Source organism: Pipistrellus hanaki (assembly GCF_964339955.1).
Source record: "Pipistrellus hanaki genome assembly, chromosome: 1".
In the NCBI taxonomy this organism is placed as follows: Eukaryota; Metazoa; Chordata; class Mammalia; order Chiroptera; family Vespertilionidae; genus Pipistrellus; species Pipistrellus hanaki.
Window position 1 is genome coordinate 107,742,370 of NC_140503.1, and position 22,382 is coordinate 107,764,751.

Genomic DNA, 22,382 nt, shown 5'->3' on the forward strand with positions numbered 1-22,382 from the left:
GAGCCTTTTGTCATTTTGGATGTTATGGATCCTGGGTTTTTATATATTAGGATAGACTAGTGGCCTGGTGCATGAACTCATGCATATTGAAAGAGAATTAATTAGAGGAAATATTTTAATATTGCTATTTGCCCTTTCTCTATAATAGAAGTGTCAGAGATGAAAGAAAATTAGTACTGTAACATGTATATGAAAATAATATATACATTTATTTTTATTTTTTATTTATTTATTTTTAAATATATTTTTATTGATTTTTTTACAGAGAGGAAGGGAGAGGGATAGAGTTAGAAACATTGATGAGAGAGGAACATTGATCAGCTGCCTCCTGCACACCCCCCACCGGGGATGTGCCCGCAACCAAGGTACATGCCCTTGACCGGAATTGAAACTGGGACCTTTGAGTCCGCAGGCCGACGCTCTATCCACTGAGCCAAACCAGTTTTGGCAATATATACATTTATTAATAAATAAACAATAACAACATGATATAACAATAACAAATACATGCTATAAAATAACAAAAACATGATATGCAAACAACAAAAACAGGATATAAAAACAACATTGATACAATGACTAATAAATTGATTAAATTTATTCTAATACCTCCCTGTATAGCACAGTAAGAGTGAAAACACTTTCAGAGTGCTTGACTAATTTCCCTTGTGATGAAGTTTTTACAACTTTAATGTCACACACTCTTGGAACTCAAGAGAAAGCAACATATAACTGACCATGTCTGAACGTGGGTTCAGGTAGAAATATTTCTGCTCTGTATAGAGTTTGTCCTTGTGATTTATTAATAGTCATTGTCAATGCTGGCATCATGGAAACTGTCTTTGAATTAATTTAAATGGGAGGCCAGTGTCAGATGGGGACAAATCAATTCTTGGAATCAGAACAATCTCTCCTTCTGCAGATCCTGTTAATACTTTAGCTTTGATAATGTTAGGTTGTAATCTTTTAATAATAAATCTAGAACCATTACAAAGATCCCATTTGCTATTAAGATTTCTCAGTAGCATGATGATTGCACCCACTTTCAATTTTATTTATTTATTTATTTATTTTTTTTTAAATAAATCTTTATTGTTCATATTATTACAAATGTTCCTCATTCCCCCCCCCCCCTCCATTGCTCCCCTCCACCAGGTTCCCACCCCACCCTCTGCCCTTTCCCCACCCCCCATTGTCCTCATCCATAGGTGCACAGTTTATGTTCAGTCTCTTCCCACATCCCCCTCTCCCCTTTTCCCCAAGAATTGTGAGTCCACTCCCCTTCCATACCTCTGATTCTATTATATTCACCAGTTAATATTGTTCATCAGATTTTTTAAATTCCCTTGGTTTTTAGATTCACTTGTTGATAGTTACGTATTTGTTGTTCATAATTTTTATCTTTATTTTCTTTCTCATCTGAAAGAACCCCCTTTAGCAATTCATATAATTCTGGTTTGGCAGTGATGAACTCCTTTAGCTTTTTTATTTTATTTTATTTTATTAGTGAAGCTCTTTATATGACCTTCAATTTTTTCTATTAAAATATATTTTATTGATTTTGTACAGAGAGGAAGGGAGAGAGATAATTAGAAACATCGATGAGAGAATCATCGATCAGCTGCCTCCTGCACACCCCCCACAGGGGACACGCCCACAACCAAGGTACATGCCCCTGACCGGAATCGAACCCAGGACCCTCCAATCCCCAAGCCGACGCTCTATCCATTGAGCCAAACCAGTTTCAGCTGACCTTCAATTTTGAGTGATATCTTTGCTGGGTAGATTATTTTTGGCTGTAGGTTCTTGCTATTCATTACTTTGAATATTTCTTGCCATTCCTGTCTGGCCTGCATGGTTTCTGTTGAGAAATCAGCTGACAATCGTATGGGTGCTCTTTTATAGGTAACTACCTGCGTTTCTCTTGCTGCTTTTAATGTTTTCTCTTTGTCTTTTGCTCTTGGCATTTTAATTATGATGTGTCTTGGTTGGTCCTCTTTGGATTCCTTTTGTTTGGGGTTCTGTGCGCTTCCTGGACTTGGAAGTCTAATTCTTTCACCAGGTGGGGGAAGTTTTCTGTCACTATTTTTTCCAGTATTCTTTCAGTATCTTGCTCTCTCTCTTCTTCTGGGACCCCAATAATTCTGATGTTGGTTCACTTGAAGTTGTCCCAGAGGTTTCTTAATTTTTTTTAAAAAAAATATATTTTATTGATTTTACACAGAGCGGAATTGAGAGGGACAGAGAGTTAGAAACGTTGAAGAGGGAGAAACATCGACCAGCTGCCTCTTGCACACCCACAACTGGGGATGTGCCTGCAACCAAGGTACATGCCCTTGAGTGGAATCGAACCCAGGACCTTTCAGTCTGCAGGCCGACGCTTTATCCACTGAGTCAAACTGGTCCTGGCAATGTCCCAGAGGTTTCTTACATTATCTTCAACTTTCTGGATTCTCTTGTCTTCTTGCTTCTGTAGAGGAGTGTCTTCAGGCTCCTTATGTTCCAAATCTTTTACTTGATTCTTGTGATCTTCCATTCTGTTTTTAGGACTCTGTATAATATTTTTTATTTCAGACAATGTATTATTTATTTCTTGTTGATCTCTTATTATTTCTTGTTGATCCCTTATTATTTCTAGTTGATCCCTTTTCATAGCCTCATAGGTCTCATTTATTTTATCAGCCTTTTCTAGAAAATTCTTGAAAAACCTTATAACAGTGGTTTTGAACTCTATATCCAGTTGCTTTTTGTCCTCCATTTCTTTCATTTGTGATCTGTTTCCTTGTCTCGGCATTTTCGCAGCTTCCCTGAGTTGGTAGCCTTAAAAGTCTCTGTTTTCAGCTTGGATGGGGCAGAGTTTCAGGGTGGAGCCTACACCCTTGGCTTCCATCAGCCCCACACTATGAGGCTCCTGAGTCTCAGTATTCCTCAGTGTCCTTAGGTACTGGTTGCAAGCACCTCTGAGAGAAAGGTGCCCTCGAGTTTCGCCTGCTACCAAACAGTCTAGGCTCTCCCCCAATGAGCCCAGAATTGGGGTTCAGTTCAGTTGGAAGTGGGATTGGAAGTGGGGTTAAGAGCAGTCTGGAGCTTCTGTCTCCTTCCCGCTAGGGCAATCCAGTGGCACAGACAACTGTCCATTCTCTGCTCGAATTGTGCGTGCCTCTGGGATTTCCTTTTGCCGCTCCCCTGAGTTTCCACCTTACAGTCCAGGCTCCTTCTGTATGAGCCTGGGTCCCCAGGGTCTGGCCTAGAACTGGGGTTCAGTGCTGTCAGATCTGGGGTTCAGCACAGTCTGGAACTTTTATCTCCTTCCCGCTAGGGAACGCCAGCTAGGCACTCAGCCTCCCCCTCCTCTTTGGCTCAGTCCTCTCCGTGAGTGCAATGTGTCTCCGTACCTTAGGCTGTTACAGCTCCTTTGATTGTCCTGGTTTTCTCTTTCCTTCTCGTTGTAGAATTTCCAGTCAGTCGACTTTCCTGTAGTTCTGGATAATGTCCATTTTGTATTTTAGTTGTATTTTATTGAAATTGTTGTGTGATGCTGCAGTTAGGTGTTTACCTATGCCACCATCTTGGATTCTCCCCCCATTTCAGTTTTAACCTATGACACAGCATTCCCAAACTAGTAATATTGGGAATTACCAATACTATTGGTGCGATGGCTGCACAGGTAAACACCTAGCCACAGCTGCACACAACAATTTCAATAAAATACAACTAAAATATAAAATGAACATTACCCAGAACTACAGGAAAGTCGACTGACTGGAAATACTACAACGAGAAACAAGGAGAAAACCAGAAGGAAGAGCGGAGGAGCTGTAAAACCCTAAGGTACGGAGACACGTGGCGCTCGTGGAGAGGATGGAGCCGGAGAGGAGGGGGAAGCTGAGTGCCTGGCTGGTGTTCCCTAGTGGGAAGAAGATAAAAGCTCCGACTGTGCTGAACCCCAGACCCGACAGCACTGAACCCCAGTTCTAGGCCAGAACCTGGGGACCCAGGCTCAAACAGAGAGAGCAAGGGCTGTGAGGCGGAATCCCAGGGGAGCGGCAAAATGCAGTCCCAGAGGTGAGCATATTGCGCGCAGAGGACTGACTGTTGACTCTGCTGCCAGATTGCCCTGGCGGGAATGAGACAAAGGCTCCGGACTGTGCTGGGCCTCAGTTCCTACTCCTCTGAACCCCAGTTCTAGGCCAGACCCCGGGGACCTAGGCTCAAACAGAGGGAGCTGGGCTGTAATAAGGCAGAACTCCGGGGGAGCGGCGAAAGGAGGTCCCGGAGGTGCTCACATTGTGCACAGAGAAGGGACGGTTGGCTGTGCTGCGGGATTGCCCTGTTGGGAAGGAGACAAAACCTCCAGACTGCTCTGAACGCCACCTCCAACTCCACTTCCAACTGAACTGAATCCTAGTTCTGGGCTCATTGGGGGAGAGACTAGACTGTTCGGTAGCAGGCGAAAATCGAGGGCACCTTTCTCTCAGAGGTGCTTGCATCGAGTACTGAAGGACCCTACGGAATACTGAGACTCAGGAGCCGCATAGGGCGTGGCTGGTGGAAGCCAAGCCTGTAGGCTCCACCCTGAAACTCTGCCCCTTCAGGAAAGCTGCAAAAATGCCGAGACAACAAAATAGATCACAAACGAAAGAAATGGAAGGCAAAAAGCAACTGGATATAGAGTTCAAAACCACACTTATAAGGTTGTTCAAGAATCTCGTAGAAAAGGCTGATAAAATAAATGAGACCTATGAGGATATTAAAAGGGATCAACTAGAAATAATAAGGGATCAACAAGAAATAATATGGGATCAACAAGAAACAAACAATACATTGTCTGAAATAAAAAATATTATACAGAGTCCTAAAAACAGAATGGAAGATCGCAAGAATCAAGTCAAAGATTTGGAACATAAAGAGCCAGAAGATACTCCTTCGCAGAAGCAAGAAGGCAAGAGAATCCAGAAAATTGAAGATAATGTAAGAAACCTCTAGGACAACTTCAAGTGGACCAACATCAGAATTATGAGGGCCCCAGAAGATGAGAGAGAGCAAGATATCGAAAACATACTGAAAGAAATAGTGACAGAAAACTTTCCTCACCTGATGAAAGAATTAGACTTAAAATGTCCAGGAAGTGCACAGAACTCTAAACAAAAGGAATCCAAAGAAGACCACACCAAGACAAATCATAATTTAAATTCCAAGAGCAAAAGACAAAGAGAGAATATTAAAAGCAGTAAAAGCAAAGCAGGTAGTTACCTATAAAGGAGCACCTATATGATTGTCAGCTGAGTTTTCAAAAGAAACCATGCAGGCCAGATGGGAATGGCAAGAAATATTCAAGGTAATGAATAGGAAGAACCTACAGCCAAAAATAATCTACCCAGCAAAGCTATCAGTTAGAATTGAAGGCCAGATAAAGAGCTTCACTAATAAAAAAAAAAAGCTATAGGAGTTCATCACCACCAAACCAGAATTATATGAATTGCTAAAGGGGGTTCTTTCGGAAGAGAAAGTAAATAAAGATAAAAATTATGAACAACAAATACGTAACTATCAACAAGTTAATCTAAAAACCAAGGAAATTAAAAAAACTGATGAACAATATTAACTGTGAATATAATAGAATCAGAGGTATGGAAGGGGAGTGAACTGACGATTCTTGGGGAAAAGGGGAGAGGGGGGTGTGGGAAGAGACTGAACATAAACTGTGCACCTATGGATGAGGACAATGGGGGGTGGGGAAAAGGCAGAGGGTGGGGTGGGAACCTGGTGGAGGAGAGCAATGGAGGGGGGGAATGAGGAACATTTGTAATAATATGAACAATAAAGATTTATTTAAAAAAATAAAAAAATAAAGCTATGTTATCCGATCAGTAGCCACCAATCTGTGTATTATTGAGCCCTTGAAATGTGGCCTGGTGAAGCTGAGGAACTGATTTAAAAATTTTATACACATTGAATTCATTTAAATGTCAAATTTTAAACAAATGCTCAGTTTACATATGGGAAAACTTTGTGTTTGGGACAACTTGGATATGTGAATCTACTTTTTCAATTGGAAATTTGATGAAATCTAAATAGAAATTAATTTTTTGCTGAAATGTGCTGTCCAAATAAGATGTGCTATTTAGTGTAAAATGCATGCTGTGTTTTGAAGACTTAGTACAAAAACAAAGAATAAAAATCTTAAAAAAAAAAGGAGTAACACTATTAAGAAATTCTGTGGGAAAATTTTTCTTTTCAGCATCATCTGTTGAATCAATTGAATCATCACTCAAATATGTGTGAAAATCTCCATCAAGTATATCCAAAATTTCTTCATGTTCAATTTTTGAACATGCTCATTTTTTGGACAAAGAATGGCACATTTAGATATACTTTAATATTATCTATAGATCTACTATTTTCAAAGGCAGCTTCAATAATAGATCCGTTACAAATCATTTCACAGGGGATTTCAATAATATCCATTCCTAAATGAAAACTGCTATCAAGTTTGCCATCTCCAAGTTTTACTAACCATTCACTATAAGCAGAATCCTCTGATCTCATATTTGTTTTAAGAGACAGTTTTCTGAAACACCTCCAAACATTACAGTACCTTAAACTCATTTGTACTATGGTTGATCTCATAGCATGTGGCACAATACTAAGTCATTGTTGAAAATCCCCTCTGAGAAGGAGAACTTTCCCACCAAATGCAATATTCAAATTCATAATTTCTCTTAGTAATCTGTCTATGGCGTTTATAGCATGACTGGATGTCATTCATCAATAATGAGAAGTTAGTCCTTTTTATGGTTTTAGCAACTTCACTGTTTATATTGAGTCTAGAAATTGAAGTTTCATTTAATGGAATTGGTACGTAATTTATGTTGGTAATGGAAGCTTCTTCCAATGAGAAGTAAATTTGCAGCAATTCCTATAGACACTGTGCGTAAAACAATATCACCATGACCTCTAATATAATGTACTAAAAATTTATAAAGATATGTTTTTCCACTACTATCTGGACCATCCAAAAAAAAGCATTTGGTGTTCTCCTGTGGCTGAAATTATAGTCTGAAAGGCTACCAACTGTTCATCATTCAGAGAATTTATCAAAACTTCTGCCTGTTGTTGCTTGTACGATTCATCACATATATTTGTATTCATTAATAAAGGACAGTCCAGAAGTTTGAAATGTGAACATTTCATTCCATGCAATGTGAATACCTCTTGCATTTCGTTAAGGGTATACATTTCACAGTTCACACAGGCACCTTCTCTTAGATGTAATTTCCAACAAAAATCTTCAATAAAATGAGATTTCTTCTCATCCCATAATTTGTTTGCATCAGAAGAATATCCAAACACACACATATATGCAAAAAGTTGCCATAGTGCCCTGGCTGGCATGGCTCAGTGGATAGAGTGTCAGCCTGTGGACTGAAGGGCCCCAGGTTTGATTCTGGCCAAGGGCACATGCCTAGGTTGCAGGCTTGATTCCCAGTAGGGTGTGTGCAGGAAGCTGCTGATCAATGATTTTCTCTCATCATTGATGTTTCTATCTCCCTCTCCTCCCTTTCTCTCTGAAATCAATAAAGAAATATATTTAAAAAAATTGTCTTAGTTGTTATTAAGGATGATTGCATTGTCAATAGTATCTTTCCAGATAGCGTCGCTGATTAATAATCCTCAATGTTTAGCAGCTTCATGAAATGTGTCATAAATTACACCTCCTGCAGTTCACAGATCATCAAAACTTACTACACCTTTTACATGCAGAAGCGAAAGTCTAAGGTAACATTGTTCTGGTTCTCTAAAACTCAAAGTGAACAGTCTAATACATTATTCCTGTCCTTTTGGCATTTTGTCCAAAAAGAATTATTAAACACACTAGTGGCCTGGTGCGCAAAATTGGTGCACGGGGTGTGTGTGTGTATGTGTGTGTCCCTCAATCTGCGATCCCTTGGGGAATGCCTGACTGCTAACGTTGGGCCTAAACAGGCAGTCGGACATCCCTCTCACAATCTGGGACTGCTGGCTCCTAACCACTCACCTGCCTGCCTGCCTGATTGCCCCTAACTGCCTCTGCCTGCCTGTCTGATTACCCCTAATTCCTTTGCTTACTGCCTGTTCACCCCTAACCTCTCTGCCTGCCTGCCTGATCACCCCCACCTGTCTCTTCCTGCCTGATTGCCCCTAACCACTCTGCCTGCCAGCCTGCTTGCCTCCAATTACCACCCCCCCCCCCCACTTCACTCACCGGTCTTCTCACTCCCAATTGGCCCCCCGCCCCCCCCGCCCCCCCCCGCCCCCCCCCCCTCGCCAGCCTGATCTTCTCCTGGCCTGATGGCCCCTAACTGCTTCTACCTTGGCCCCGCCACCATGGCTTTGTCCAGAAGGATGTCTGGAAGGTCTCCTGGTCTAATTAGCATATTACCTTTTATTAGTATAGATAATGTTGTAGAATCTCCCAATAATAATAATTATGCATGCCAGAATCTTCTCTATTCAATAAGAACCAAGCCATAAAAGTTGAGTTATACCTTTTAGCCCTACCTATAACTTCAGCAAAATCATCAGTATGAACATACAAATTCTGTTCATTTGGAAAATGAATAGCTAATCTTGTGATTTCATGAGATTGGTTAAGCATTTGCACTGCAAAAAGTCTCTCAATAGCCCCAGGAGTGCTCACTGAAGTCCTGTACTTTGTCATGATTGATATTTTCTTTTTCAGAAATTTGAATATTTGCACAATCATGCCCTTTATATATGTATTGAAATAAATATTTGAGACTTTTTTTTTTTTTTTTTTTTTTTTTTTTTTTTAGCTTCTTAGTATATTTACTGAAGCCGAACATTTTGGCATCAACAAACACACCACTTGAGTTTATCTGAAACTCAATTTCCAAACAGCACACCATTTACTTATGTTTAACTAAATTTCCAAAAGTGTATAATTTTTGATTTGCATCATTTAATCTTAATAGATGATGAATTATATAAACTATCATACCTTTGATGAGAACACAGAAATAATATCGATATAAATGGAGGATTAATCGATTGACCCATCTGGAATTCTTAACAGAAATTAGATATTTTTGCTATGTTCAACAAAAATAAAATAAAAATAAAAAACTTAAAAAAAATGTTAAGCCCTGGCCAGTGTGGCTCAGTTGGTTGAGTGTCATCCCATGCACCAAAATGTTGCTGGATCCATGCCTGGGTTGTGGGCTTGATTCCCAGTAAGGAGCGTGCAGGAGGCAGCCAATGGATGTTTCTTGTATCAATGTTTCTCTCCCGCTTCCTCTCTAAAATCCTCTCTCTCTAAAATCAATAAAAACATTTAAAAAAATTTTTTTAAGCCAAACTGGCTAAGGAGTATCATAAAAAAATAAACCGATTTTCATAATTGTTATAGATTTCCCCCAATTTAAGAAGATAAGAGATGAAAACATATTACAGATGTAATAGAAATGTATTCTTCTCTAGTGAGTTGCTTATCAGTGAGTTCGAGCATCAATGATCATACTTATTTTCTAGCAGGGATCTTCAACTGTAGGTCATTTGGAACTTTGTAATGAATTCACTCCATCTGGTGAAGTTGGGTTGACATCAGAAGGAATAAACAAAGGAGTCTGATTGGCCACCTCCATGTTTTCGTAGGTAACAGGTTTTATGAATAAACTTATCATTATAATGTGACTAGGAATCTTCTCAACTTCAGTTTCTTCATCTTAATTTTCTGGATGAACACTGTGTTTTAATTGTGCTACCGAATTATTTGGGCGAAAACTGGCCCATGAGTTTACTCCAAGTTTTTATGATCGAAGGTATTTTTGCCCTTGATCCATAAGACACAATTATTTTTAGTATTTCACAGAAATTTGTGTTAAGTTGAGACAATCTGTATCCTGGTTTGGAAAAGGTGATGTTTTAAGCAACAGCTTGGAGAGAACGAATCAATGCATCTTCTGCACATCCAGCCACAGGGACATGGAAGGACTGGTCAACGGCGCCCTCCTGTGGGGAGCCTCTTTATCCATCTGCACCACTGATACTTTCATAAAATAGGAATTCGTTTTGTTTGAAGAGTTAAGTCTCATTCTCCATGGTCAATGCAGGATTGCTCATCCCAGCTTTGTCTTTGCCCGCGTTTGTGCTGCTCTCTGTCCAAGACTGAGAATCGGTAAGGAGGTGGCTCTGGGAGTCTCTCAATGGCTTTGCAGGAAACTGATGGTTTTCAGGATTTTTCGATGCTGGATTCAGTCCTGCAGGAGTGGACGGCTGTTCAGGATCTTGGTTCACAAGGCAAGTTGGGAAGGAGCAGCCATCACCTAGACTTGAAAACACGGGTAGCAACCAGTACTTCTTCTCATCACCAAAAACTTGTCGCATATTTTTACTGAAACCCAAGCTGAAGCCGTTCTTATCTGTTCCGTGTCGAAATACAGGACTTCTAAAAGCCTCTAATGTAGACTTATTTTTGCTGACAAGCCAACAATGATAGCCAAACAGAGAAGACAAGCTGACAGAAAACATAGCTGCAGCAAAGAATAAAAACATAATATGGAACTTGGCTTGAGTATCTGGTAGACCATTTGTCCAAAATTTGATAAAATACTGTAAATCCGTAGCAGCAATAAAAAGGCAGTACAGCAGAGAATACGCCAAGAAAAGGAGGAAAAATTTGTAATTTGAAAATCCAACACAATTGTTCACCCATGGGCAATGATGGTCCATCTTCAAAATACACTTGTCGCAGACGGAGCAGTGGTGGCAGCGGTCTGGCTTGATGAGTTGGCATCTGTCACAGTACCGGATTGCTCCAGACATGGTCCTGGTGTAGATGGGGAGGTCCTTGGCTGCTCGCCGGAGAATCTCCTGATGGGCTTCTCCCCGCGGCCCTCTCTCCAGCAATTCTTTCTCTGCGTAAGAGAGGTGGAATTCTTTTGAAGGGTTCATTGGTAATGTAAAGATAGTTTTCCAATACGACCAGACAAACATTGCGAACAGGAGATGATAAGCAATCAGGCACACAACTTGTTCTCCAATGTTCTCCATGGACAGGATGCACAGCTGCACGGCGTAGGCGTAGTAGGACCAGCCGAGCAGGAGGCCGATGAACACCATGGGGATCCAGTACAGCACCCGCCGGCAGCGCCGCCGGACGCGGCCCGGGCCCGAGGGCGCCATCTTCCAGCCGCATCCACCTGCCCGGCGCTGCGGCCGCCCGCCGGCCTGGCTCCCCGGCGCCGCGGGCCCGGGGGCGGCGGGAGGCTGCGCTGCGGCCACTGCTGCCGCCGTGGCGCTAGCTGCCCATCCCGCAGCCCGGCCGGCGCCGCGGGCTCCCGGTGCAAGGCAATATTTGAGACTTTTAATTGATGCATAGACTCCAACATTTACATGACTGTTGTACTTAAGGCACAAATACAGGTTATAAGGGACAATCCAAGTATTATCAACAACTTCATTTCCAATAGACATGGTGCTACCGGATCTTCATTTGTATTTGGGATATCCATCAATATTTCCAATAATCGCATTTTGAAATTCTTTCTGATATCCCTTTGAACATTTTCCATTTCCTATACATGGACTATTTGGATTTTGTATTCCACATGGTCCATGTACCATATTTGACTTTACAATTTGGAAAAGTCAAGGACACTGGTCTTCATTTGGAATTTCTGTCTTAACTATATGGTCAGTGTCATCTGTTCATAATTTGAATTTACTATCTAATATTAATAATACTAGTATGTGAGTGTGAGGCAGTCCATGTTTCCAAAATTCAATGACATGAATTTTAGCTATTATTTGCCAAATATATATAATTTAAAGAGCATTCAGATTTTTAAATATATATATATATACTCTAAAAGAACATTCAGATTAATATTAAAAATTCTGGCTATCAAGTTAAGTCTGTTTTCAACTTTTTGCCAGTATTGTAAATAGTAATATCTGCCAGTTTTGGGTTGCATGCCATTTGTAATATCTGCCCATTTTGGGTTGCATGCCATGATGATGAATAAATCGGGCTTGCCATACTTTGTTATAATTGCCATAGCATCCTGATAGCACTGCTGCATATTTCTAGGACTACCCTCAAAAGATGATGGAAGTATCATTTTACCAATGGGCACACTGTCATTTTCAGATCTAGATGTGAGATAATCCATCAAACCACTATATTTTTTTCACTCTCAACTTAGATTGGTTTGCTTTAATGAAATTTTTCCTATTGGCTTCCATTTTTTAATATAAATTGACAATATACTGTTGAGTTAATTTCCTGCATTTAAAATAGGATTAAACGTGACCTGGACAGAGAGATAAAATCCATAATACTGCATTTGTGTGATTCATGTCCTTACATCCTTACATTTTGTCTAGTATCATTGTCAATTATACTGTTGTCTCTGAGTACTTGTCAATGGCTGTTCTTCAGACATATTCTGTCAACAATGCTGGCTTCTTTCAGCTTCAGAGGTATGTTATGCAGATAGTTGGTCTTCAGCCATATTCTGTTGAAGATGCTGCTTTCTTTGGGCTGCAGAGGTACATTGTGCCGATAGCTGGTCTTCATTGGGTTGATGCTGCTGGCTTCTCTCGGCTTCAGAGGTATGTTGTGCAAATAATTGGTCTTCAGACATATTCTGTCATTGACGCAGACGGGGGTGGGGGGAGAGGGATGGGTGGATGATTCTACATACTCCACCCACAGTGTATAACTCTGAGAAAGGTACTTAACATCTCTAACTTGGGTTTCTTTTTCTTTTTCTTTTTTAAAAATATATATTTTATTGTTTTTCCACAGAGAGGAAGGAAGAGGGATAGAGAGCTAGAAACGTCGATGAGAGAGAAACATCGACCAGCTGCCTCCTGCACACCCCCTACCGGGGATGTGCCCGCAACCAATGTACATGCCCTTGACCGGAATGGAACCCGGGACCTCTGAGTTCGCAGGCTGACGCTCTATCCACTGAGCCAAACAGGTTTTGGCAAACTTGGGTTTCTTATATGTAAACAGGGATAATAACATCTACTCTAATTTTACTCTACACTCTACTTTCTTCTTTTTAAAAAATTAATTAAAAATTTTATTGTTTAAAGTATTACATATGTCTCCTTTCCCCCCCATTGACCTCTCCCCAGCCACTCCCACTCCACAGCACGTGCCTTCACCCTCCTACTGTCTGTGTCCATTCGTTATGCTTATATGCATTCATACAAGTCCTTTGGTTGATCTTTTACCCCCTGTCATCCCTTTGAGATTTGACAGTCTGTTCGAAGCTTCTATGTATGCTCTATTTTTGTTCATCAGTTTATATTGTTCATTAAATTCCACAAATGAGTGAGATCATGTTATATTTATCTTTCTCTGACTGGCTTATTTCACTTAGCATAATTCTTTCCAGTGCCATTCATGCTGTTGCAAATGTTAAGAATTCCTTTTTTTTTTTTTAAAAATAAATCTTTATTGTTCAAATTATTACAGTTGTCTCCCCCTCACCCCCCATAGTTCTCCTCCACCTGGTTCCCACCCCCTCCTCTGCCCTTACCCCGCTCCCCCCCCCCCACTGTCTTCATCCATAGGTGTATGACTTTTGTCCAGTCTCTTCCTGCACCCACACACCCTTTCTATGCCCCTGATTCTATTATATTCACCAGTTTATTCTGTTCCTCAGATTTTTAATTCACTTGATTTTTAGATTCACTTGTTGATATATATGTATTTGTTGTTCATAATTTTTATCTTCACTTTTTTCTTCTTTTTCCTCTTCTTAAAGAATACCTTTCAGCATTTCATATAATTGAAATGAGCCACTGTGCCCTATAGTGATTAACTCCTTTAGCTTTTTCTTATCTGTGAAGCTCTTTATCTAACCTTCAATTCTGAATGATAACTTTGCTGGGTAGAGTAATCTTGGTTATAGGTTCTTGCTATTCATCACTTTGAATATTTCTTGCCATTCCGGTCTGGCCTGAATAGTTTCTGTTGAGAAATCAGCTGACAATTGTTTGGGTGCTCCCTTGTAGGTAATTAACTGTTTTTCTCTTGCTGCTTGTGAGATTCTCTCTTTGTCTTTTGCTCTTGGCATTTTAATTATGATGTGTCTTGGTGTGGTCCTCTTTAGATTCCTTTTGTTTGGGGTTCAATGCACTTCCCTCACCAGGTGGGGGAAGTTTTCAGTCATTATTTCTTCAAATAGTTTTTCAGTATCTTGCTCTCTCTCTTCTGGCACCACCATAATTCAGATGTTGGTACACTTAAAGTTGTCCCAGAGGCTCCTTAAACTATGTTTAGGGTTTTGGATTCTTTTTCCTTTTGCTTTTCTGGTTGAGTGTTTTTGCTTCTTTGTATTTCAAATCTTTGACTTGATTCTTGCATTCCTCTAGTCTGCTGTTGGATCTCTGTATATTATTTTTTATTTCAGTCAGTGTATGCTTAATTACTAGTTGGTCCTTTTTCATATCCTCAAGGGTCTCATTAAATTTATCAGCCTTTTCTAGAAAACTCATGAAAAACCTTATAACCATGGTTTTGAACTCTATATCCAGTCATTTGCTTTCTTCCATTTCTTTCATTTGTGACCTGTTTCTTTGTCTCTGCATTTTGGCTGCTTTCATGAGTTGATGGATTGGCTTTGTGCGGTAGGTGTCCTATAGGGCACAGTGGCTCAGCCTCCCCCAGTTACCTGAGGTGGACACTCTTAGTGCACCTCTTTGTGGCCTGTGTGCACATCTTGTTGTAGTTAAGTCTTTTTTTTTTTTTTTAAATAATATATTTTATTGATTTTTTACAGAGAGAAAGGGAGAGAGATAGAGAGCTAGAAACGTCGATGAGAGAGAAACATCGACTAGCTGCCTCCTGTGCACCCCCTACTGGGGATGAGCCCGCAACCAACGTACATGCCCTCTACCGGAAATGAACCTGGGACCTTTCAGTCCGCAGACCAACGGTCTACTGCTGAGCCAAACCGGTTTTGGCATAGTTAAGTCTTAATTGTTGTTGGTATCACTGGGAGGAATTGACCTCTAGGCTAACTGGCTGTGAGGATAAGCTGTGTCTATGCTGGGAGAATGTCTGTGCTGGAGACATTCTTATGAGGCAAGACTTTCAAAAGCCTCTGTACTCAGTTTGGATTGGGTGGAATCTCAAGGTGGAGCAAGCAGCAATGGATTTCCTCAGCCCTGTGCTAAGAGGCCCCTGAGGGGAAGCACCTCTGAGAGGAAGCTGCTTTTGAGTTTTGCCCACTGCCAAATAATCCAGTTTCTCCCTGAATGAGTCTGGGTCCCCACAATCTAGTCCAGAATTGGAGTTCAAAGCAATTAGGAGCTATTGTCTCCCTCCTGATTGAGAAATCCAGTTGCCTACTCAGTTGCCAGCCCTCTCTGCGTGCTCACATGTGCACGCAAACCTCTGTACCTCTGCCTTCTGCAGCTCCTCTGAGTTTCAGTGTGCTTTTCTCTTTCCTTCTAGTTGTGGAATTTCTACTCAGCCAGCCTTCCTGTGGTTCTGGATGATGTCTGTTTTGTCTTTTGATTGTAGTTTTGAAATTGTTGTGTGAGGTAGCAGTTTAGGTGTTTAGCTATGCTGCTTCTAACCACAGTGTAGTATTCCATTGTCTAGGTGTACCATGGTTTTTTTTAACCCACTCATCTGCTAATGGGCACTTAGGCTGTTTCCAAACTTAGCTATGGTGAATTGTGCTGCTATGAACATAGGGGTGCATACACTGAGTGGCCAGATTATTATGATCTCTGAAGGCATAATAATCTGGCCACTTAGTGTGCATGTGTGTGTGTGTGTGTGTGTGTGTGTGTGTGTGTATTAGAGGCCCATGGTACATGAAATCATGCATGGGTGGGGGCCAGCCTGGCCAGGGGGAGGGGACATGGGTGGTTGGCCAGCGTGCCTGCTGGTTGAGGGGACAATTTGCATATTAGCCTTTTATTATATAGGATAAATACTGAGTGTCCAAATAATTTTATGTTCAGAGATCATAATAATCTGGCCACTCAGTTCATATTCTTTCTAACTGGTGTTTCTAGTTTCTTGGGAGAGTTCTTTCTTTTTTTACAGTAGCATAGTATTCCATTGTGTAGATGTCCCACAGTTTAAAAAAATATTTTATTGATTTTTTACAGAGAGGAAGGGAGAGGAATAGAGAATTAGAAACATTGATGAGAGAGAAACATCTATCAGCAGCCTCCTGCACACCTCTACTGGGGATGTTCCCGAAACTAAGGTACATGTCATTGACTGGAATCAAACCTGCGACCCTTGAGTCTGCAGGCCGATGCTCTATCCACTAAACCAAACTTGCCAGGGCCAGTTTTTTATTTTTATTGTTTTCTTTCTTGATTAAGGTATTACATATATGTCCTTATCCACATATTGTGTCTCCCCCTTCCCCCCTCCCCCCTCCTTCCACTCATTCCCTCACTCCCTTGGTGTCTGTGTTCATTGGTTAGGCTTATATGTATGCATAGAAGTTCTTTGGTTGATCTTTTCCCCTTATCCCCACCCTCCTCTGCCTTTCCTCTGAGGTTTGATGGTTTGATCAATGCTTCTCTGTCTCTGCATCTGTTTTTGTTTATCAGTTTATGTTGTTCATTATATTCCATAAATGAGTGAGATCATGTGATATTTATCTTTCTCTGACTGGCCTATTTTGCTAGCATAATGCTCTCCAGTTCCATCCATACTGTTGCAAATAGTAAGAATTCCTTATTTTTTATTTTATTTATTTATTTATTTATTTTTTTTTACTGCAGCATAGTATTCCCTTGTGTAGATGTACCATAGTTTTTTTTTTTTTTTTTTTTTTTTTTAACCCACTCATCTGCTGATGGGCACTTAGGCTGTTTCCAAATCTTAGCTATGGTGAATTGTTCCAATATGAACATAGGGGTGGATATATTCTTTCTGATTGGTCTACATTCTACTTTCTAAATATTATAGACCCTTCCTCACGAAGTTAACCACCAAGAGACATTGAACACTCACCTTTCTTGACCAAAAGAAAAATGAAATAGGAAAAAACATAAAGATGTGTATATATTATAAGGAATAATTTCAGAATTTGTAAAATTAGCATTGGAACACATTGGCCAAATTTCTGTTCTTTTCTAGCTGGGGAGGATTGGAGGCATCATGTGCACCTTGACCTGCCTCCCTCTCCTATATCCTGTGCTAGATTTGAGACTCTGGGAGTTTCTATGCTTTTCAAGTAGAAGTGTGACTGGGGAGACAGGATGTGGATTGAAGCAAAGGGGTTACTTCATTGCTTCTGGTTGTTGATTCTGAAATGCACCTGGTCCACCCACCCTTAGCTCAGAAAACTTTAATTGGAAGGTTCCATGAAATTTTGCTCTTCTTTAGCTACTAAGAGAAGATGAGGTTCAGTAATGCTTAGTGACAAAAAGGTGTGTCCCAGCTTCATGCATAACCCCTGAGTTTTGGTGACGGTAAACAGTGCTTGCAATTTGAGCCTCAGTTTTTGATTCACACATTGATTTTGGAAAACCCTATTAATATGCAAGTGTCTAAGAGGAGAAAATTATCCTCGTTTTCTTTCAGCTGTTAAAAGGTTAGCTGATTGGAAAAATTTGTTGGGAGAGAACAAGGTCCTGGGAGAAAAACTCCTTCAGAGGCAACGTTCTGACAGGGAAGGGAGGACCTTCTAGGCTTGGGGTCTTGCTTAGGATGAAGACAGGCTCAGAAGGAAACTGCACAAAGAGGTCTGGGGCCTGGAGGAGGCAAAGTAAACCCTGGGAGGGAGATAGAGTTGATCAAAGGCCAACCCCAGGCTGCCTGGTTCGCTAAGAGATGGGCCAGGGCGTGGCTGTGCAAACGCCCAGCCTGCAGCACAGGCCCCCTTCAGGCTCCTCTGCCCCATAAACCTCGGCTCATTTTGGTCCCGCCCTTGAATTCAGCAATAATAGCGTCATCAGTACTTTCACATTCTCTCGTGCACTCCACCTCGGGATTTGAATGCTGCAAAGTGGAGCTGCGGCAGAGGTGCCCTCCGGTGCCCGGTGTCCGTGTCTCTCTCGGGACCACTGAGCCTCATCTCTGGCTTTCCACCTGGAGGCATTGCACAGGGATTCCCTCCAAGAAGCCAAAGATCCCATTCACGGGTTATTTTTCTTTGCAATTCTGTCTCCTACAGCTGTGCAACTCATTTGGTCCTGGGGCTCTTGACTGGGCAAGACTTCTCCTGGGAGGTGAAGGACAGTTTAATTAGAAAATGATCCCCTTGCCTATAGTGGTGATTATACTTTATCAAGGGCGCAGTCTTGACCTCCGTCTGCCCCCCATTTTCAATGCTTGGCCAGCGCCAGTAATGTAATTTCCATCGCTGACAGCGGCTTACTTTCTGCTCTCCCACCGTTTGAAATGGAAAAGCACCTCTTTCCGCGGCCCCACCCCTTTAGCTAAAGGAAATGGTTCTGTGAAAAGGCTTTGCGCAAGGTTTTAACACAGCTCACTCACAGTGCTTCAGGTGAGGTCAGAGAGGGAGAGAGTTTCAGTGCAGATTTTATTAGCCCAAACGTTGAGGCTCTCATTGCAGTTACCAGGAAATAGGGCCTGGAAGCACATCCTCTCTGCGCGCCTCTCAGGTCACCGCTGTTGAAGTGCATGGGGCGGGGCCTTAGGTTTCCTTCCTCTGAGTAAGTGCAGTCAGCTGCTGGCTACACATTTTAAAGAGATGCAGCTCGTGTGTTTAAAGATCCAGGCTTAGCGCGGTAAAGCATAGGGGCTGTGGGTCGGGGAAATGGCAGAAACTGGTCCTGCCTCAATCTTGCTTTTGTGACTCAGAGGTCATGTGCAGTGGTTTTGATGAAAAATTAAAAAAAATTTATTATTAATTTCTATTATTCTTCTCCTTAACTTTTAAAAAGTAGTTTTTATTGAAAAACTTCACAGAGGAAGGAAGGAGATAGAAAGATCAATGATGAGAGAGAATAGTCTATTAGCTGCCCCATGCACGCCCTCTACTGGGGATTGGCCTGTATCCCAGGCATGTGCACTGACCTGGAATCGAACTGTGACCTCCTGTTCATGGGTCGATGCTCCATCATTGAGCTACACGAGGCAGTCTATTTTTAATTTTTTAAATTAATTTTTAGAGAGAGAGAGGATTGGAGGGGGAAAAAGGCAGAGAAAGAGGAAGAGAGAGAAACATGTTATACTTATTTATGCATCCATTGGTTGCTTCTGGAGGTTGAACCTGCAATTTTGGCATAGGGGGAAAAAGGCTCTACCCAACTGAGCTATCCAGCCAAATCGTAACATTTAAAAAAAAATAGATTATGGACACCATTGCTATAAACAAACGTCCAGGTTATCTGTTGGATCAAGCTGAATTCCACAAATGGCAACATAATATTCAGAGATACTTCTCTGCACTAGAGATGGGACAGGGGCCCACAGGAATAGCAGGGCTCCCTGGGGGCAGGGCCGCCGAAGAAGCTCTTCCCCTTCCCCTTTGTACCCCAAGATGCACAACCCCAGCTCTGTAACAAGTCTCCATGCTCACAGTGTACCCCACACAGTTCTGTGTTACCTTAACATACAGTTCTTTCCAAAGAGTAAGAAGTGGGTGGGGACCTGTGTGCAGATATAATTTATTCTAAATTTCTTGATGTTCTGAACATCTAGATATCAGGACAAGGTCTTCAATTAAAATACAAATTCCCAATTTCTGTTCTGTAGGTAGGGTCTCCTTTTTCAAGGAAAGAATTGGCAGTGGTCAAGATAGCATGTTTTCAGAAGGAGAAGCTACCTGACTAAAAAACACCTAAAAATATCTGCGTACCTTCCTCTCCATGATAGAATGTTGCATTCCGGTAAAGGAATTGCTCACTCCAGATCCTCTTAAAAATTCTTAAACCTCTGAGAGGCAAAAAGCTACTCATTAACACTATAGTCTGAATTAGTTGTGCTAATAACTTTCTAACGGTAGCTAGGTGAGGGCTTATAGAAGAGGGGGACGTTGTAGGTGAGTTGGTGCGTGTGTGCCTCTGTGTGTGTTGGGAGAGTGGGAGAAGGTGAGGATGGTCCTGAGCACCTGGGTTGGCGGGTGAGTTGCTCAAAGACAACTTCCCTCTCTGTGTGGTTTGCTCAGCACACTCTTTCTGCAGCATCCCCACGTGCCTGGGGGCACAAGCCATTGTGGTCTCTCCGAATTTAACGCTAATGCAATTATTGAGCAGTGTAGCCAAGCAAATAGAGAGACCCAATTGGAAGCATTTCACTGCATCTACTTTCTTAGAGCTTACGAATTGTGCTGTCTTCTCAGGGATTTTCATTCTTTTGCTTGTAAATGTATAAGTTATTTTTGTTTGAAGCTTTGGGGAAGGGAGGGCGGTAAGAGAAAAGTTTCACATCTATGAAAGACTTGAGTTTTTTTGTTTTGTTTTTTTTTTGATAATATTTCCCTTGGAGAGTATCTTAGTGCAGGAGTCCAGGCTGGTAGTAGCTGGTATCCACCAGCATCCTGCATGGCCCTGATAGTTGTTAAAATGTTGGTAAACTTAAAAAAATATATCTTTATTGATTTCAGAGAGGAAGTGAGAGAGATAGAAACATCAATGATGAGAGAGAATCATTGATTACAGCTTCCTGCATGCCCCATACAGCCCTTCTGGGGATCAAGCCCACAGGCTGTACATGTGCCCTTGCCCAGAATAAAACCCAGGACCATTCAGTCCACAGGTTGACATTCCATCCACTGAGCCAAACAAGCCAGGGTGGCAGTGACCATTTTATACTGGTTGGAGTTAGCTGCTTCCGGGAAGCTCTTGACACCAGCCCTTCCAGCCCTTCATCTGGAAGTCCCCTCTTCCTACACCCAACAATGAAAGGGTCAGCAGCTGGTCCAAGGAGGCCTCCCAGCCTGCCCACTGTGCTGCCGTGGTGTTTTGGGGACCCCTCCTCTCCTTGATAACACTATTTTTATTTTTAATTTTTAATATTTTTTTTTAAAAAATAAATCTTTATTGTTCATATTATTACAAATGTTCCTCATTTTCCCCCCCTCCATTGTTCCCCTCCACCAGATTCCCACCCCACCCTCTACCCTTTTCCCACTACCCATTGTCCTCATCCATAGGTGCACAGTTTATGTTCAGTCTCTTCCCGCACTCCCACTCCCCTTTTCCCTGAGAATCGTCAGTTCACTCCCCTTCAATACCTCTGATTCTATTATATTCAACAGTTAGTATTATTCATCCGATTTTTTAATTCCCTTGGGTTTTAGATTTACTTGTTGATAGTTACATATTTGTTGTTCATAATTTTCATCTTTATTTTCTTCCTCTTCCTAAAGAACCCCCTTCAGCAATTTATATAATTCTGGTTGGGCAGTGATGAACTCCTTTAGGTTTTTTTTATTTGTGAAACTCTTTATCTGGCCTTTGATTCTGAGTGATAGCTTTGCTGGATAGATTATCTTTGGCTGTAGGTTCTTGCTATTCATCACCTTGAATAGTTCTTGCCATTCCCGTCTGGCCTGCATGGTTTCTGTTGAGAGATCAGCTGACAATCGTATGGGTGCTCCTTTATAGGTAACTACCTGCTTTCCTTTTGTTGCTTTTAATATTCTCTCTTTGTCTTTTGCTCTTGGAATTTTAATTATGATGTGTCTTGGTGTGGTCCTTTTTGGATTCCTTTTGTTTGGGGTTCTGTGCATTTCTTGGACTTGTAAGTCTATTTCTTTCACCAGGTGAGGGAAGTATTCTGTCACTATTTCTTTCAATATGTTTTCGGTATCTTGTTCTCTCTCTTCTTCTGGGACCCCCATAATTCTGATGTTGGTTCGCTTCAAGTTGTCCCAGAGGTTTCTTACATTATCTTCAACTTTCTGTATTCTCTTGTCTTCTTGCTTCTGTGGAGGAGTGTCCTCAGGCTCTTTGTGTTCCAAATTTTTGACTTGATTCTTGTGATCTTCCATTCTGTTTTTAGAACTCTATATAATATTTTTTATTTCAGACAATGTATTCTTTATTTCTAGTTGATCCCTTTTCATATCCTCATAGGTCTCTATTTTATTGGTCTTTTCTAGGAAATTCTTTTAAAACCTTATAACAGTGGTTTTGAACTCTATATCCAGTCACTTTTTGCCCTCCATTTCTTTCATTTGTGATCTGTTTCCTTGTATCTGCATTTTTGCTGCTTCCCTGAGTTGGTAGGGTGGCTTATGTGCTAAGGTGTCCTGTATGGTTCAGTGGGTCAGCCTCCCAGTTATCTGAGGTGGACATTCTTGGTGCACTCCTTTGTGGATTGTGTGTACAGCTTTATTGTAGTTAAGTCTTGATTATTGTTGGTATCACTGGGAGGAACTGAGCTCCAGGCCAATGGGCTGTGAGGATCAGCT

General features: G+C 41.3%; 1 protein-coding gene across 1 annotated transcript; it reads right to left on the minus strand.

Annotated features, from left to right (window-relative positions):
• Positions 1-9,597: 9,597 nt before the first annotated feature.
• Positions 9,598-11,345, minus strand: LOC311629423 (palmitoyltransferase ZDHHC2-like). Its single transcript, XM_084897470.1, has one exon. It carries the CDS (start codon positions 11,182-11,184, stop codon positions 10,084-10,086), a length of 1,101 nt encoding a protein of 366 aa, XP_084753596.1. The 5' UTR covers positions 11,185-11,345; the 3' UTR covers positions 9,598-10,083.
• Positions 11,346-22,382: the final 11,037 nt, after the last annotated feature.

Bases quoted from the DNA above. Each gene is read 5' to 3' on its own strand.
- LOC311629423 (XM_084897470.1), bottom strand. From the start codon at position 11,184: ATGGCGCCCTCGGGCCCGGGCCGCGTCCGGCGGCGCTGCCGGCGGGTG.